This window comes from Homalodisca vitripennis, chromosome 2 (assembly GCF_021130785.1).
Source record: "Homalodisca vitripennis isolate AUS2020 chromosome 2, UT_GWSS_2.1, whole genome shotgun sequence".
Classification (NCBI taxonomy): Eukaryota; Metazoa; Arthropoda; class Insecta; order Hemiptera; family Cicadellidae; genus Homalodisca; species Homalodisca vitripennis.
In genome coordinates, this window is record NC_060208.1 from 209,243,886 (window position 1) to 209,259,693 (window position 15,808).

The following is a 15,808-nucleotide window of genomic DNA, read 5'->3' on the forward strand; positions in this document are numbered from 1 at the left end:
CACCACTGCTCGGAATGCGCCCGCTTGCTCTATCCCCTGACCTGGCCACTGCCACTTAGCAACTAACCTAACACCAAAACGCAAGCTCCCTGGATATGTCTATGGCTACATTAGAGTGTTTTAATTAATATTTTACGCTTGTATAGGCCTACACACAGAAATACAATACACTTATAGAACAGGTACACTTATAAACAAAATGGCGTGAGCGAGACACGATCTACACAACTGATAAAACAGAGATGAGTAGATGATTGTCCCACTCCCCCCCCACTAGAGGGGGCCCCTCCTACGCGTGACTGCTCAGATATTTGCTTCTGCACAGGTTTCTTTGTAAGCGGTTTATCTACAGTATTGTGCTAGAAGTCCCGAAAGTTGTTATAATGAGTATAGTTATATTGATTTTTTTCCATAAATTAACTGTAACAATATTAAATAAGATTTAAATTTTATTTGAAGAGCAATCAGCAAATTTCAGATACTATTCTATGTGATTCAACTGTCTTCTGAAAAAAATGTTTAGTAATGAACCAAACTAGTACTTTTGCTAGTCTTCTTTAAATCAGAGAATACAGATTCTTTTTTATCATCAATATGTATAAGAACACAAGTAAAATAATATAAATAATATTATTGTTGGTATAGTGTGGAAACATTAAACATAAACATTACAACTATCACAAAACTAGATGCCTCCAACAATATAATATTATTAGTAAATAATTTTATGAGTCAAAATTTTTTTAAAAACTAACCATATACCTCTTTTTTAGATGTGTTTTACTTAGCCGTGGAGGTTCCCTCTTTAGGAAAACATTTTTATTATTCCTTGTAATACACGATAAGGCTCAACTATTATACCCTGCCAATCCACAGATTGATTTAACAGAAAAGGACCCTTCTTGCAATAGAGAAAATCTACACAACTGCCCAGACTACATCAAGGATTTAACCAGCATGTCATTTAGAAAAGGCTTGCCAGCTGACTCCTTAAACATTCTTCTACACATAAGAGAAATTTCTACAAACATTGTGGAATTATGGAATGTACTGCCAAATAGATTAATATCACTGCTATTTGGTATTTTCAAAAGACAAATTGGACTTTTCCTTTTGGAACACCCATTTTATGAAGTGGATGAGTTTTTTGGGATTAATCATGAATTGAATAATTATTGTTGATCTTGGGAAATCTTGGGGATTCTTTGATCTGTGTTGTAATTAGTTTTTAATTAATTAATTGATTTTTATTTATTTAATATATTACTTCTTTTAAAGATCTGGACGAACTGGAGGATTGCATTGCTCTTAAAATTGAAATGTACAATATTGTGTTTTCAATGTGACAATGTATGTAATTTTTACCAGTAATAAATGAGTATCATTGAGTACAAGGCGTCACATTATGTGGTTAAAATAATTTATTTTTAGTTACCCCTGATTGTGATAATATAAGGGGATTTATTTTCTGTTTGTGAATACCAGGTACTGACCGTGTTTTAAAATGAATGTTGAGTAAGTAAACAAACATTTCAAAAACATGAAATGGTAAGGAAGATGGCATCAATTTGTAGCCTTGTTAGATCTGAGTTTGTCTAGATGTATTCATGCTGGTGTCCCTAAACTTTATATTTTATCATATTTACTTAGAAATACAGTTTCAAGTTTTAATATTGCGAAATCATTTTAAATTTTTCTATGTTGAAGTGATTTCAAAAATCACTAACTGAAATTCTCCCTGTTCAAGAAAACGTGGTTTAATTATCAATTGAATGTTTAAATTATAAATTAGCAATTCACCACTATTAATTTTACATTTCCATGGTATTACAAATATTCAAGTTCACAATTTCAAGTACACATCAAGCACACATCAAATTTCAAGTAATATTTATAACATGGCAAGACGTATGACACATCAACCATCAACTTCGGACAGACTGATAGCAGTGATTGGTGACGAAGACACTTGTGTCGGATTCTTGCTCGCAGGAGTAGGAGAAATCAGAGACAAAAAAGCTAACTTCTTGATTGTCTATAAAGACACAAAAAAGAGTGAAATAGAGGATGCCTTTAGAGATTTCACCAAACGGGGCAGCATTGAAGTTATTCTGATAACGTTAACGGCTGCGGACAAGATACGTGATGTACTCAACGCCTACAAACAGACTCTCCCCGCAGTGTTAGAGATACCCTCCAAAGACCATCCGTACGATATAACGAAAGATCCTATCGTGAAAAGAGCACGCGACGGAATGTTCAACGCGACAGAAGATATACCAGATATCACCTAGCTCTGTTCTACTCTATGTTTGTGGTGAAATAAAGGTTGGCTCAGAGAAAGCAACATTTCTTAGTACTCAGTAGTTTGTATGCACCAAATATCACACTGATGAACCAACACCCATCCAAGTATACATACAGAAAAAAACATGAAGGTAAATATGAAAGAAAGATAAGAGTATAGTGAATGAAAGCTATCAACACGATAACAAACTACTTTATTTCTAACTGATTAAAACCCATTATTATTTTCCCAGCAGGGATCACTTCTGGTTGGTTCATACCTTCCAGTTGAACCCACACTGGGCACAGCAAAAACCGATGTGTCACTTAAATCTGGACAACCTTATTGATGTCCAGGAGCATCACATCACTAACCACAAATGTTGAAATTCTGGGGTTCAAGGGTAATTAGATAGGTCTAGTCTACTGCAAGAAATGACTGTTGGGGTTCGTTCCTTAGGTGTCAAAGATTCTTGCTAGCCTAGACACAAGGGTCCACCCCCTGCCTGCTTTGACTGTAGAGGCTGGTTCAGAGCTGGCTTCCCCTTCTTCTGAGGAGACATGATTTTGAGAATGCCCTAAATTCTTCCTCATGGATCTTGAGAGGTAATTCGATAGGTCTAGTCTACTGCAAGAAATGACTGTTGGGGTTCGTTCCTTAGGTGTCAAAGATTCTTGCTAGCCTAGACATAAGGGTCCACCCCCTGCCTGCTTTGACTGTAGAAGTTGGTTCAGAGCTGGCTTCCCCTTCTTCCGAGGAGACATGATTTGAGAATGCCCTAAATTCTTCCTCATGGATCTTGATAGGAGGCGGCTTTTACCCCCAACCTTACCCATCCAAAATATCCTGTCACTCCAGAAGCAGCACAAAGGTCCTTATAGGACTAAGTACAATTTCTAAGCTTCTTGTCCTTAGTAGAGAACAAAAAAAAACTGATTTAAATTAAACTTGGTACAGAGTGCCTTAGTACACATTCTTGGATGTGCGTTAGCCAGTATCAATTAATAAAACGTTTCAAGATGATAATCATTCCAATTGTGCTATTTTACAACTAGACCAAACAACTTCAGTGTGTCACACAAAACCTCTTCTCTCATTCAAGGTTTTCCCGATCGAAAATTTCCGATTCCCTAGTCCATTTTCAAGTCAAACAAACAACTGTAATATTGTATTTAACCCCTGAGCTGAGTGGAAAGATGAAGGTTTATTGCCACCAGCTGTATTTGCAAGAAATGCCAAGAAGCTGAATAACTTCGCTACCGTCATGTGCGAAATTCGGTAACGATTCAACGATACCGCTCCTTAGTTATCTCTGTGTCTTTTAATGTGTCTACGTAACATTGTATATACCTAATAACTTTCCTTTATGTGATGTTTGTGAAAATAAAGAGAATAAACAATTAACAACACAGCGCTAATAATATAAATGATAGCTTATAAGATAAACTTCCAAAATATATTCTGTTAAAACAAATTATGGATACATAATTATTGAGATTCTATTTATGTACAACACAAAGTACAACGTATGAAAATAAAATAAAAATTAGCGATTTTTAGCAGACACACTGGCGTTGACAATTAAAATATTGTTTATAAATAAAGTTATTTTGTGACTGTGTGTTTTTAAATAGTTTTTATACACAAAGAACTACAAAACAAGCGTTTTAGCTGCCAATCAGTTATCCACGAATAGACGCAGTAGACTTGTGGCGATGCGCCAAAATAAATATAGAGACTACTAATTTTAAAAAATATTATTTGTTAAACAGCGATAATTTGTTATTTTGGTTAACCACCTACATCTTTACATACTTGTAGTAAAAAATGTGTTACCAATCGGTAATTTCGGTACTGCTGCCGATCAGCTGTCATCCGCGAATTAACTTATTTAGATTCGAGATTCGGTTTCCACACACTGTGAAATCGTAAGTTTCCAAGCGTATTTTAAGCACTTCTGTTGGTATCGATATCGAGTGGAAAGAGCCGCGGTATCGAGTATCGAATATCGGAATCGATCTATCTCTAGTAAAAGTTCCAGGGAAATTATAAAAATTCACGCACGTTCTTCGGGAGCCCGAAATTCATGCACAATTTACGTTTTTACAGATGACCATCGTTGGTAGCAGCCCTGGTTGCAGTCCCCCAAAAGTATCGTAGTTCTGAATAAATTACCACTGCCGGCCAACAAATGAAGAATGCTTTAGAAAATAGACGCTAGTATAGAAGAGTACCTTACATAGTTGCCCAAAGAGCACAACTAATGTTATCAATTACTGGCTCTGAAATATTTTGTTTGCCCTTCAAGATAATACAAGAATAGATTCATCCCCATTACCACAACACAACTACAAAATAAACAAAGACAGGAAAGGCCGTGTTTCAAGTCATAACATGTTCGTTAGATTAGTCATGGACTACGACACAATAAGTCTCGGGGATATTGTTCAGATGATCGGAGAACTGGCGGGATTTCTACCGTCTATCGTTCACGCCACTGTGACGACGATAACTGACATGCGTGGTAGATTCTGCAAGTGTGCGTCCGCAGACTGCGTGGTATAGATTCTGCAGGTGTGCGTCCGCAGACTGCGTGGTATAGATTCTGCAGGTGTGCGTCCGCAGACTGCGTGGTATAGATTCTGCAGGTGTGCGTCCGCAGACTGCGTGGTAGATTCTGCAGGTGTGCGTCCGCAGACTGCGTGGTATAGATTCTGCAGGTGTGCGTCCGCAGACTGCGTGGTAGATTCTGCAGGTGTGCGTCCGCAGACTGCGTGGTAGATTCTGCAGGTGTGCGTCCGCAGACTACGTGGTATAGATTCTGCAGGTGTGCGTCCGCAGACTGCGTGGTAGATTCTGCAGGTGTGCGTCCGCAGACTGCGTGGTATAGATTCTGCAGGTGTGCGTCCGCAGACTGCGTGGTAGATTCTGCAGGTGTGCGTCCGCAGACTGCGTGGTAGATTCTGCAGGTGTGCGTCCGCAGACTGCGTGGTAGATTCTGCAGGTGTGCGTCCGCAGACTGCGTGGTAGATTCTGCAGGTGTGCGTCCGCAGACTGCGTGGTAGATTCTGCAGGTGTGCGTCCGCAGACTGCGTGGTATAGATTCTGCAGGTGTGCGTCCGCAGACTGCGTGGTAGATTCTGCAGGTGTGCGTCCGCAGACTGCGTGGTAGATTCTGCAGGTGTGCGTCCGCAAACTGCGTGGTAGATTCTGCAGGTGTGCGTCCGCAGACTGCGTGGAGCACGTCCGCAGACTGCGTGGTAGATTCTGCAGTTGTCCATCAGCTGACTGGTGACAATATTAAGCTGCGTTTAGACTGGCAGGTAAAGTGGCGAGAAACTTTGTGCAACTAACTACTGTTGCATAATGTGGCCAAGATAAGCAATTTACTGGCGAGAACTGTCGCGAGTACTTGCTGCAGGTGTATCGCAGGTTGTTGCGGGAGTAAATACGGAGTCTGTTCACATACGGACGTCATGTCTGGAATGTTTATAATTGAAATTTTAATAGCCGACACCGCTCTCAGTTCTTGCATGCAGACAACTGTCCGACACTGGTTGCAGCAGCGCTCGCGAGATTTCTTGCGCCAGTAGACTTAACGGTTATTACCGTCGGACACAAAACCTGCGCAACTTTTTGCCAGTGTAATCGCAGCAACTCTAGTCGAGGTTTGGATGTGACCGTGATATTATAGCATAACACCACTTTCCTTGTTTTAACTTAAGTAATCTGACGTCAAGTCGGAACGTGTTGGTGAGGAAGAATCGTCCGTAGACAAGCCGAGGCCTCGGTCTCATTACGAGCGTTATAGCACCGATCTCAAGTTCAATGTTTATATTGTACACGAGAATGATCGACACTGGCCACGACATACATGAGAAGGCAATGCGGTACCACAAGTGATGGGAGAATCGAATACTTAAAAGAATCGGATACGGTGTATTCAAAAGCACCTTTGTATTCGAATACTTTATCTGCGTTGAGTATTTCTAACATACAAGTCTAGACTTGTCTTACTTCCTTCCCGTAACCCATTGTTTATTGGTTATTTAGGATTGTCCTGCCAAAAGGTGGGAAAATCCATCTTTGCCTTTTTGTGCCTCCTACAAACATGTCATACACCCATGATTTTTGAACTTCAGAAAAAATGTGATTTGTTTATTACTCGCTACTTCAGTCCCAAGATTCTTTTCTACTGCAGGTTTTGTCACCAATGATCGTAGAAATAGATTGAACCCAAAAACCTCAACCATATCAATTATATTTTTTGTACAAAACAACATGAAATAAACATTAATTTTTGTCTTTATTGTTTAAAAATGTATTTATTAATTTTATTGAATATTTGTACAATTAATTTTACATTGGTCAAGTTTAAAAATTGTAATTACTTATTTATATATATATATATATATATATATATATATATATATATATAAACCCTCCAACGAATAATTGTATATGAATACGAATACAGCTCTTGAATATTTCATTTGAATACTATTTGTCCAAACGAATGAATACCTTAGGTCTGAATTCGATTCTTCCAGAGACATTGTATTGATTTCAAATTTATTCGAATTCTTTTTGAGGTAATAAGTATGTGAATACCCGGGCTGTATTCGAATACTATTCGATTCTCCCATCACTAGGAATCGCACGGTGCCGCTGGTCCGCCGCCAATTTCAGACATTTTTCTCCTGCTGCACAGCCCCCAGCTCTGTCTGTACTGCTGTGCATCGTGTCGTAACAAATGTCCCCTTCTCGGCTTTACTTGTTGTTGCAGACTCACCATTTTCTTCAAAAGGTGTCTTATCATGTATGGTAAAAACCCAACAGACCACTCTGGTGTACTCAAAACCACCAAACAAATTATAATATTCACCGAACCGAATTCTAGGCCTGTTCGGGCCAAGAGTTAACACTGTACATTTTATGTCTGCGCCATCTTATCTAACAAACGCCTTTCAAAATGCAATTTCCCCTAAAGATTAGTAGTTGGACAACTTCGTTCGGAGGACCATTTCGGTGACTGAATGAAACTCACGCAGAAAACACCGTCTGTACCGCAGTCACTCACTACCGCTCGTGCAGTGGCCGAAGCCCGAGACGATCGGTGGCCGAGTTGTCCAATGGAGTGTCACATGTTTGAAGGCTGACTGCGACACAGCGGCAGAACACTAACGACGATAAACCAACACTACTGGAGACGGGAATTGTCGTTATTTAGCGGCAACGCGTTGCGGCGTTTATCTGCCAGCCGACAACAGGTTGCGGCAACGTTTTATTTCAGTAACCGTTGCTGATTTAAAATTTGCGGAACGATCATCTGTCTATCCATTGCGTAACGTTTTTTGAATAACATTCTCCAATGGCTGTTGCTTAATAGAACATTATTGAAATACAATAAATTACGAAAACATGGAATTTTTTACTATAATAACGTATTTAAACTCTACCGTTAAATCTGCTTAGTCTCATTACTACTATAATGTATTTTGAGATTATTAAAACTATAATTTGGTATGGGTAAGAACAAACTTTCAAAATTAATCTCACATTATTCATAAAATTCTTTATAATTATAACAATTTATTTAAAAAATTATATTTTTAACACCTTTTTGGGAGTCTTCCGCTTCAGACTGTTTCCAGGTCAAGCCTACCGTTGCCGGCAATGAAACGAACAACTCATTGTTCGCTGTCATTACGGGTGTCAAATTAACAGGGAGTTTCTCGCAACACGTTGCGGGGACAACTGTGTCCGCGCAGCAACACTGTTGTTGATCCTGTTACATTAGATAACGCCCATCTCTACCCACTAGAGGTGTGCCATACCGTTCCGACCGGAACGTTCCAGGCTCGTAGCTAGTTTCGCAAGATAGTTCCAGTTCCATACGTTCCGTTCTGACAGTGCTTGTCTACTTATTTAAGTTTCTTACATTATGTGAGTTTTTATTTTTTCGGAAATATTTATTATTGTGTTGTTGTTTGAATGAAATTGTTTAGTTTACTTTGATCACCTAAATCGGCCTAAATCTTGGCCTCATTTTCTGGCCTCACCAGCCTTGTGGTGGGACCAAAAATGCGATGGAAACCTTGTCATACACTATATGGTATGAATTTTAAGTCAAATTTATAAATATCTTCAAAGTGCTATATGTTATTACAAAAGATTACAACCAATAAATCATGATTTTATTTAGGTAGTTAATATTTAATTTCTGGTCTCACGGAGGGGGGGGGGTTGTACATTAATGACACGGTTAAGATTCGGTTTTAGCAAGATCATAATACAATTATAACAGTAATATAACTTAACAACAAATGATACAGTTATGTTTTAATTAAATTAAATGAACTAAATGTAATTTATAGTATAATATGACAATCTGACGTTATATTTATAATAATAATTTCAAAATAATACAAGTTCTACAATACACGGGACTCGTGGAGAGGGGGTGATAATACACGGGAGATACAATGCTAATGATACTCTAATTTATCTACTGAGTATAATGTTTTTTAAACTAAAATCTGTTTTGATTTAGTTTGAATTTAGTTTGAATTTTAATGCAGCAGATTTATGGCATATATATTCAGAAAGTTTAATCAAAAATCACATTTCAGATTGCGAGAGAACATTTAAAAAATCCATTTATTCTGTAATAATTATGAAATTTGGAATCATGAATACCTATTTTCTTGACGAGTTTTTTCTTAAAACTCATAAATATAACTGCTGTTGAAAAGCTTTTTAATACTTATGCAGATGCTTCAATTTGTAAACAAACACAATCTGCTTTCAAGAGCAGACACCAATTTGGGTTCAGAAAGGGCAAAAAAATATACACAATTATTACTACCTTCCACAGGCTTACCCAAATGTTGGATAAAATTATTTAATTGGTTTCAGACATAGAAATAGATTTTAAAATTCTTTCTCTGTAGATGTAATGCCACAATTTCCCGGAATGTTTTTAGAAGTACAGTACTGCATTTTTAGATTTTAGTTTATTTTAAAACAAATAAGTTACAGTACTTTTAAATAGGTTTTTTACTACAATTTTGATAATTATGTTTACAATGGACCTATGAATCTAGTATTTCTTGCTAAACGGGTGTGACAGGATAGTTGATGGCCATCACGACAGTGTGACACAAAACTTTCACTAACCAGTTTACCGACAACATCAGGGACAATGAATCAAAGTTAGACCCAAGAATGAGGCACTAAGAGCCTGGGACAAGTGGGCAGTAACAACTTGCCTGCCCACATCTCACCACCCACTCAGCCACTGCGCCGCGCAGCGCCGCACTTGGCGGTTATATGATTACAGCCGACGCTCCCCGCTCACTCTCACTCGATATCTCGTCATTGTTGAGACCATTTCCTCAAACAAACAATTACAACAAGTCTAGAGAAAGAACTACTGCAGGTAACTGACAGGTTTCCAAGCCAGAACAGTCTGGCTGTCATTCATTGGCTGTTACTAACATTTCCTGTCTCTTCTGCTACTATTGATAAAACTAAATATAATTAGTTTTAGTGTATTTTATGATACCATCGTGAGTTCTGTGACTTCCAGCTTCTTATTAATACAATTTATTTAATTTCTTTCCTTTAATAGACTAGTATAATAATGTTCCAAAAAATTGAATTTTTGATTTCAGAAGAAGTGTTTATTTTGGAACCACCAAAATAAACAAATAGTTTTGCAAATGCACGGCTGTAAATTCTTTTGAGTGTGTAATTTGTAAATTACAAATATTACTTGTAAATTTCTAATCGATTTTTAAATTTTAAATTTTGTTGTAATTTTTATTCAAAAAGGACATTTTAGTAAAAGAAATGATTTTCTTAAAAAAATAAATATTTTAATTATATTAATTACTAAATAAATATAAAGCCCAAAGGTGTCTAAATAAATAGCTCAAACTAAACATCTCTTAACTTTTTGATAAATAATTGTAAGATGAAATTTTTGCTTTAGGTAAAATACGATGGAAACCTTGACAAACACTATATTATGGTATGAATTTTATTGAATTCTAAGTCTAACTTATAAATACGAGTTATAACATTATTACAAAAAATTCCACCCAATAAAACATGATTTTATTTAAATAGTTAATTTTTAATTTTTACTTTGATAAATACTTATTTATTTACCCAATACATAATTAAAAACTGTATTTCAAATCCCCATGAAAATTTTATTAAAAAGAGGTTTATTTTATATTCATACTACAAACAGTACGTTAAAGTTGGTAAAAATAGGGTCTCTTTTGAAATTAGTATTACTATAAAGAGAAAAGTACAACACAATAAACAAGCATTATAGGTTTAAGTAATAAAAATACTGAATTATGGACTGAAATTATCACTTACAAGAAAAGTACACTTTCTCCTCTGTCTAGTGATACAAGAGAGAGACCTAAGCAAGAACGGTAACAGCTAAGTATGGGTACTGCACCCACGGGTACAGTACCACAGCACACACGGGTACAGTACTGCATCACCCACGGGTACAGTACCGCAGCACACACGGATACAATACTGCAGCACACACACGGGTACAGTACTGCATCACCCACAGGTACAGTACTGCAGCACACATGGGTACAGTACCGCAGCACACACGGGTACAGTACTGCAGAACACACGGGTACATTACTGCAGCACACACAGGTACAGCACTGCAGCACCCACACACAAACAAATCAGCTCCGTACAGTACGACAATTATTACTTTGCACCAAACCTGTTCATCAGGATTACAGTCAGAGAAACAGAGGTTATCCATAGCAAAACAGTTTCTATCACTTTTTTTAACATTGGAAACACATTTTATGATTTTATTTATTTTTTTATAATGACAATATCCATGTATATCCCATGACTATAAAGAAAGACATAATTTCTTTGTAATGTAAAACGCAATTGATACAGTGATGAACACTATAATTTAATTGGTATAATTTTAATAAAATTACCTACAAATGGCAAAATTTCCAGAGAGATATTGTCAATTTTGAAATAAATTTTAAACTTAACCATAACTTTAAATAATTTAATTTAAAATATTTGAAAAATGTATATATCAATAGCTTAAGTTTTTTTTATATTTATTTTAGGCACATTTTTTCTAGAAACATGATAATATAATTATTGTGATGAAGATTAATTATAGAAAAGTTAAAATATGTGTAAAGCTCAGTATTGTAAATAGAATTTACGAACAACCTCAGTGATGAAGATAAGCTCCAAGCTGAAGCAGGCAAGCTGTTCTGGTTCCAAAAATATACTGATTTCAGTTGATATGGGAAACCTTGCCAGGTTAGTGTAGATTCCGAGCTGACTGCTCATTTGAAGCAATATAAACTCTGATAGGCCTACTGCTCTGAGAAAACAGAAATCTACTGTTTATCAATTTATTTACAAAACTATTTCTATCAGTTATGTTTAAACAAGAAATATAAATTAAAAATTGATTGTTTTAGTAATTGGAAGTTATGATGAAAATAGTAATTTTTGTCCAGCTATGAAAGTATAAAACAAAAACACACTTTTTGGTTAATAGTTACATTAATTAGGTTTCTCGTAACAGCACACTTCAAGAAATAATTATATTATTAAAAATGTAGTCATAAATGTTTAGATGAGTACTTAGATAAACTTCATAAAAGAACTTGAATTGCTCTAAAATAATTAACATCATAGTATAATTAAAACAAGAGAAACAATAGTTTATATAACTGAATTGATCCAAGTTCAAAATAAAATAAAGAATAACACTTCAAAACGTTTATTTTTTAGTGCAGCAAGGAAAAATCTGGTCAAAAGTTTTGCCATAATTTATAGTTTTCTATAAGCTTTAATTAAGACATCGAGGTATAGTTTGTTATTTAAGAATGTGGAGAAACAGGTGTGTGAAAAGATGTAAGAGTTTTGGAACCAAAAACATTTATTTCCAAGCTCCTCCTAGCCTGGATAAACAACAAATTAAGTCCTTTTCAAAACATTTTGAATCACCAGATGAGCGCATTAGAAAAATTAACACTGCATTATAAATGGAGCGGTCGTGAGGGTATACATTAGTGAGATGAATGCCATGCTACACTTCACTTAGGGAACATTTAATACTTCCTGTACAATCCATTAATGTGGATCGAAATAAACGAGTTCATACCGAAAACAAAGTGTTTGAGGAAAGTACACACGTGACTGTACGTGACGGTGGTGTACTGTACAAAAAAAGAACACAGTATATCTTGATGTAATTAGGAGGTAACGTTCGCACACAGTTTAGATAATGTGACAATTACAAGTTTCATGTGACAACACTCCCCACTCATGTTTAACACAGTGACACAGATAAACCCTGCACTGATAAACAGTATGTGGATGAACTGGTTATCACTGCCGCAGGTTTATATGCATTTTTAACTAAATTATAACGTTGATAAAGCCTAAAGTGGGTTTTAGATACTATTTCTAAAATGTTACAAAATAAAATGTTTTTGATTTTATTTATATATATGGAAATTTAGAAGGCTGTGCAAAGTAAAGAAAAGCTATTTAGCACAAATGGGGGTTTACAAAGATAAGATTTTCAAGTTGAAAATAAATTATAAACAATTCAAATTCTGTTGCCTTGGCAATCAGAGAATGCTGGAATTCTTTCACAGGGCTGGTATTTCATGCTGGCACAACACGCAATAAAGTCAGAGAATAAAAGCTTGCATGCTAGTTCAAATGTAATATTCCAGAAATTTAGAAGGCTACAAAGTAAAGAAAAGCTATTTAGCACAAATGGGTGTTTACAAAAATAAGATTTTCAAGTTGAAAATGAATTACAAAACAATTCAAATTCTGTTGCCTTGGCAATCAGAGAATGCTGGAATTCTTTCACAAGGCTGGTATTTTATGCTGGCACGATACACAGTGAAGTCAGAGAATACAAGCTTGCATGCTAGTTCAAATTGAATATTCCAATTAGTAATATGTAATTGATATTTTATTTTTAAATAATGGTAATCAGTTACTGTACAAAATACAATCTCAACAGAGGTGAGGGTTTATGAAAAGGTCCACTTTACAAATAAAAATCTAGTCACTGAATGTATTAAAGTTGCTTCAACTTCATTATCAATAACAATTATGAACTTATACTAATATTCAGTTGGAATTTAATAAAAACATTGAGTAATCTATGGAATAAACGGAATTGTTTCACCAATAGATTAACATAAATCTCGCCAATTCTTCAACCAACCACTTTAAATATATGTTGTGGTGGGAAAAGGTAACCAAAAACAAGTTGCAAACATTTATTAATAAAAAGTTTGAACTATCTTGTGAAAATTTACATTTTGAGGCAATATGTACATGAGGCACAGAACTAAAAAAAAAAGAAAATTATGTACTGTAACAATAACTATAAAAGTCTAAATTAAGTTTCATCTACAGACATTTATTAAATCGATTCAATTCCTTTCCTCATCTGCTTTGCAAAGTTGATATTTTTTACCTCTAGATAAGTGAAATAAAATAGCTGTTTCATTGTCATACCTACTGGAACATTCGTAACAACTTCTAACAAAAACATTCGGCAGCTATTGAGCCTATAGTAGAATTTAAAGTGTTATTTAAAACTACAGAAGATCAATGTAACAATAGGCCTAAATGCGCAGTTTGTTTGCGTATCACGAGAATGAATTTCACCCTTGAGGATATTGTTGTGCTTGCCTCCGCCTCTGGTGGGAAAATTACCTCAGGATGACAAGTGATTCTCTCCTCTCTACATACAAGTAACAATTGCTAATCCGAGAAGATACTCATACCAATAGATATTACACTGATATTTGCTATGTTTATTAGGGAATACTTCTTGTCTAAAGTTCATTATTTAAAACGGTTGAAAGGCTCAGTGGATTAAGGGCAATTGCTTGACATCGTTAAATGACACAACAACAGAAACACCTGTTATCCCTCTAATCTTGTTATCCCTTCATTATAGAGTAATACACAGAATATAAAACAATAATAGATTAAAACGACTAGTGTTGACAATCAATTAATTACTTTCATGTTAATAATATATATCTTCCATACAAATAAGCTATTGAGACTGTAAAATAGTGACAGATTTTTGGAAAATTTTGAAATTTTATATAATTTAAATTTCAATCTCCACATAATAATTTAAGGGATTATATAAATAAAAGACTGTATAAATAAAAAGTATCTTAAAGTAAATGATTATATCACAAAGTAAGGTAAGATCTTGAATCTTGTAACTTTAAAAGAGATATCTTACAAAAACATGGCCAAAAATAAGGAATCAAACTAATTTATGGTTCTGATTGTTACTATGAGATTAAAACCAAGATTTCCAGTAGTACAGTCAAATATTATGTTATTGATTGTAAAAAAAATACCTTCTGATATTTTCACAAATTTAGTTCTGATTGTTACTATGAGATTAAAACCAAGATTTCCAGTAGTACAATCAGATATTATGTTATTGATTGCAAAAAAATAGCTTCTGATATTTTCACAAATTTATGTTCTAAAATAAACATAATCTGACAAATATTTCTTAAGCCATATTTATTAAAATAATATAAAACATTCTCATGTCAGTATTTTTGAGAATAATTCTTATAAAATGTCCGAATTTTGTACAAAGGAGTTTCATTACATGTTCTCGGTGGACAAATATCCATTTTGTTTACTATGAGTATGAATAAATTGCGTTACGTAAACATTTCCATCTCTCTATATTCGAGTTTACCCATATATATATATATATATATATATATATATATATATATTTACAATAATCTTACAAACACAGATTTTCAGGCAATTAAATTTTGAATCCCGTGCCTTGTATCATTCACAATTCTGTGAACCTTTACTATCGTGGAATGTTATCTGTAATTAATGGTTTCAAATGTATTATTAACAATTTCTCAACCAATTTGGAAACAATAGGAAGAAGGATGATTGAGTTAAGAGATAACTCATTCAGGTTTATTAGGGTTAGGAATGAATTAACGTTGTTCGTACTACTTTGCAAGAGTTAGAAATCAAGAATAATCAACTGTGATAAACAGAAAAATGATCAGAAATCCTATGAACAGATAGTTAGATATATTGCTTCAATTTTTGTCACATTTAAATTGTACAAAAAACAATTTAAGATAGAAAATATAATATCATGACAGTCCAGTTGGTTTTTGGTAAGTAACTAATCTTATTGTATAATATACCCATAACAATTTCAATTTGAACTATGGACAGTTTAACCTTTGATGAATAATATTCAATTACACAGGTAGATGAATCAGTGATAATGTTATTATTTATTGCAACAATTTTTATGAATGATGACGTTTGGGATGAAGTTAAAGATATAGTTGTTATTTGTAGATTTTTGGATCTATCAGAATTTTCTAAAGGGAATAGAATATTTTCTTTGTTAGCACTGAAATTCAAAATAAGGTTTGA

The 15,808-nt window shown here is 34.8% G+C and overlaps 2 protein-coding genes across 3 annotated transcripts in view; one reads left to right on the forward strand and one right to left on the reverse strand.

Moving 5' to 3' along the window:
- Window positions 1–15,808, reverse strand: part of LOC124355367 (cAMP-dependent protein kinase type II regulatory subunit) — a 77,172-nt gene that overhangs the window by 36,955 nt on the left and 24,409 nt on the right. The window lies entirely within an intron of this gene.
- LOC124355369 (V-type proton ATPase subunit F-like) lies at window positions 1,815–2,358 on the forward strand. The gene has a single exon (XM_046806485.1). The coding sequence runs from the start codon at window positions 1,899–1,901 to the stop codon at window positions 2,292–2,294; it is 396 nt and encodes a 131-aa protein (XP_046662441.1). The 5' UTR covers window positions 1,815–1,898; the 3' UTR covers window positions 2,295–2,358.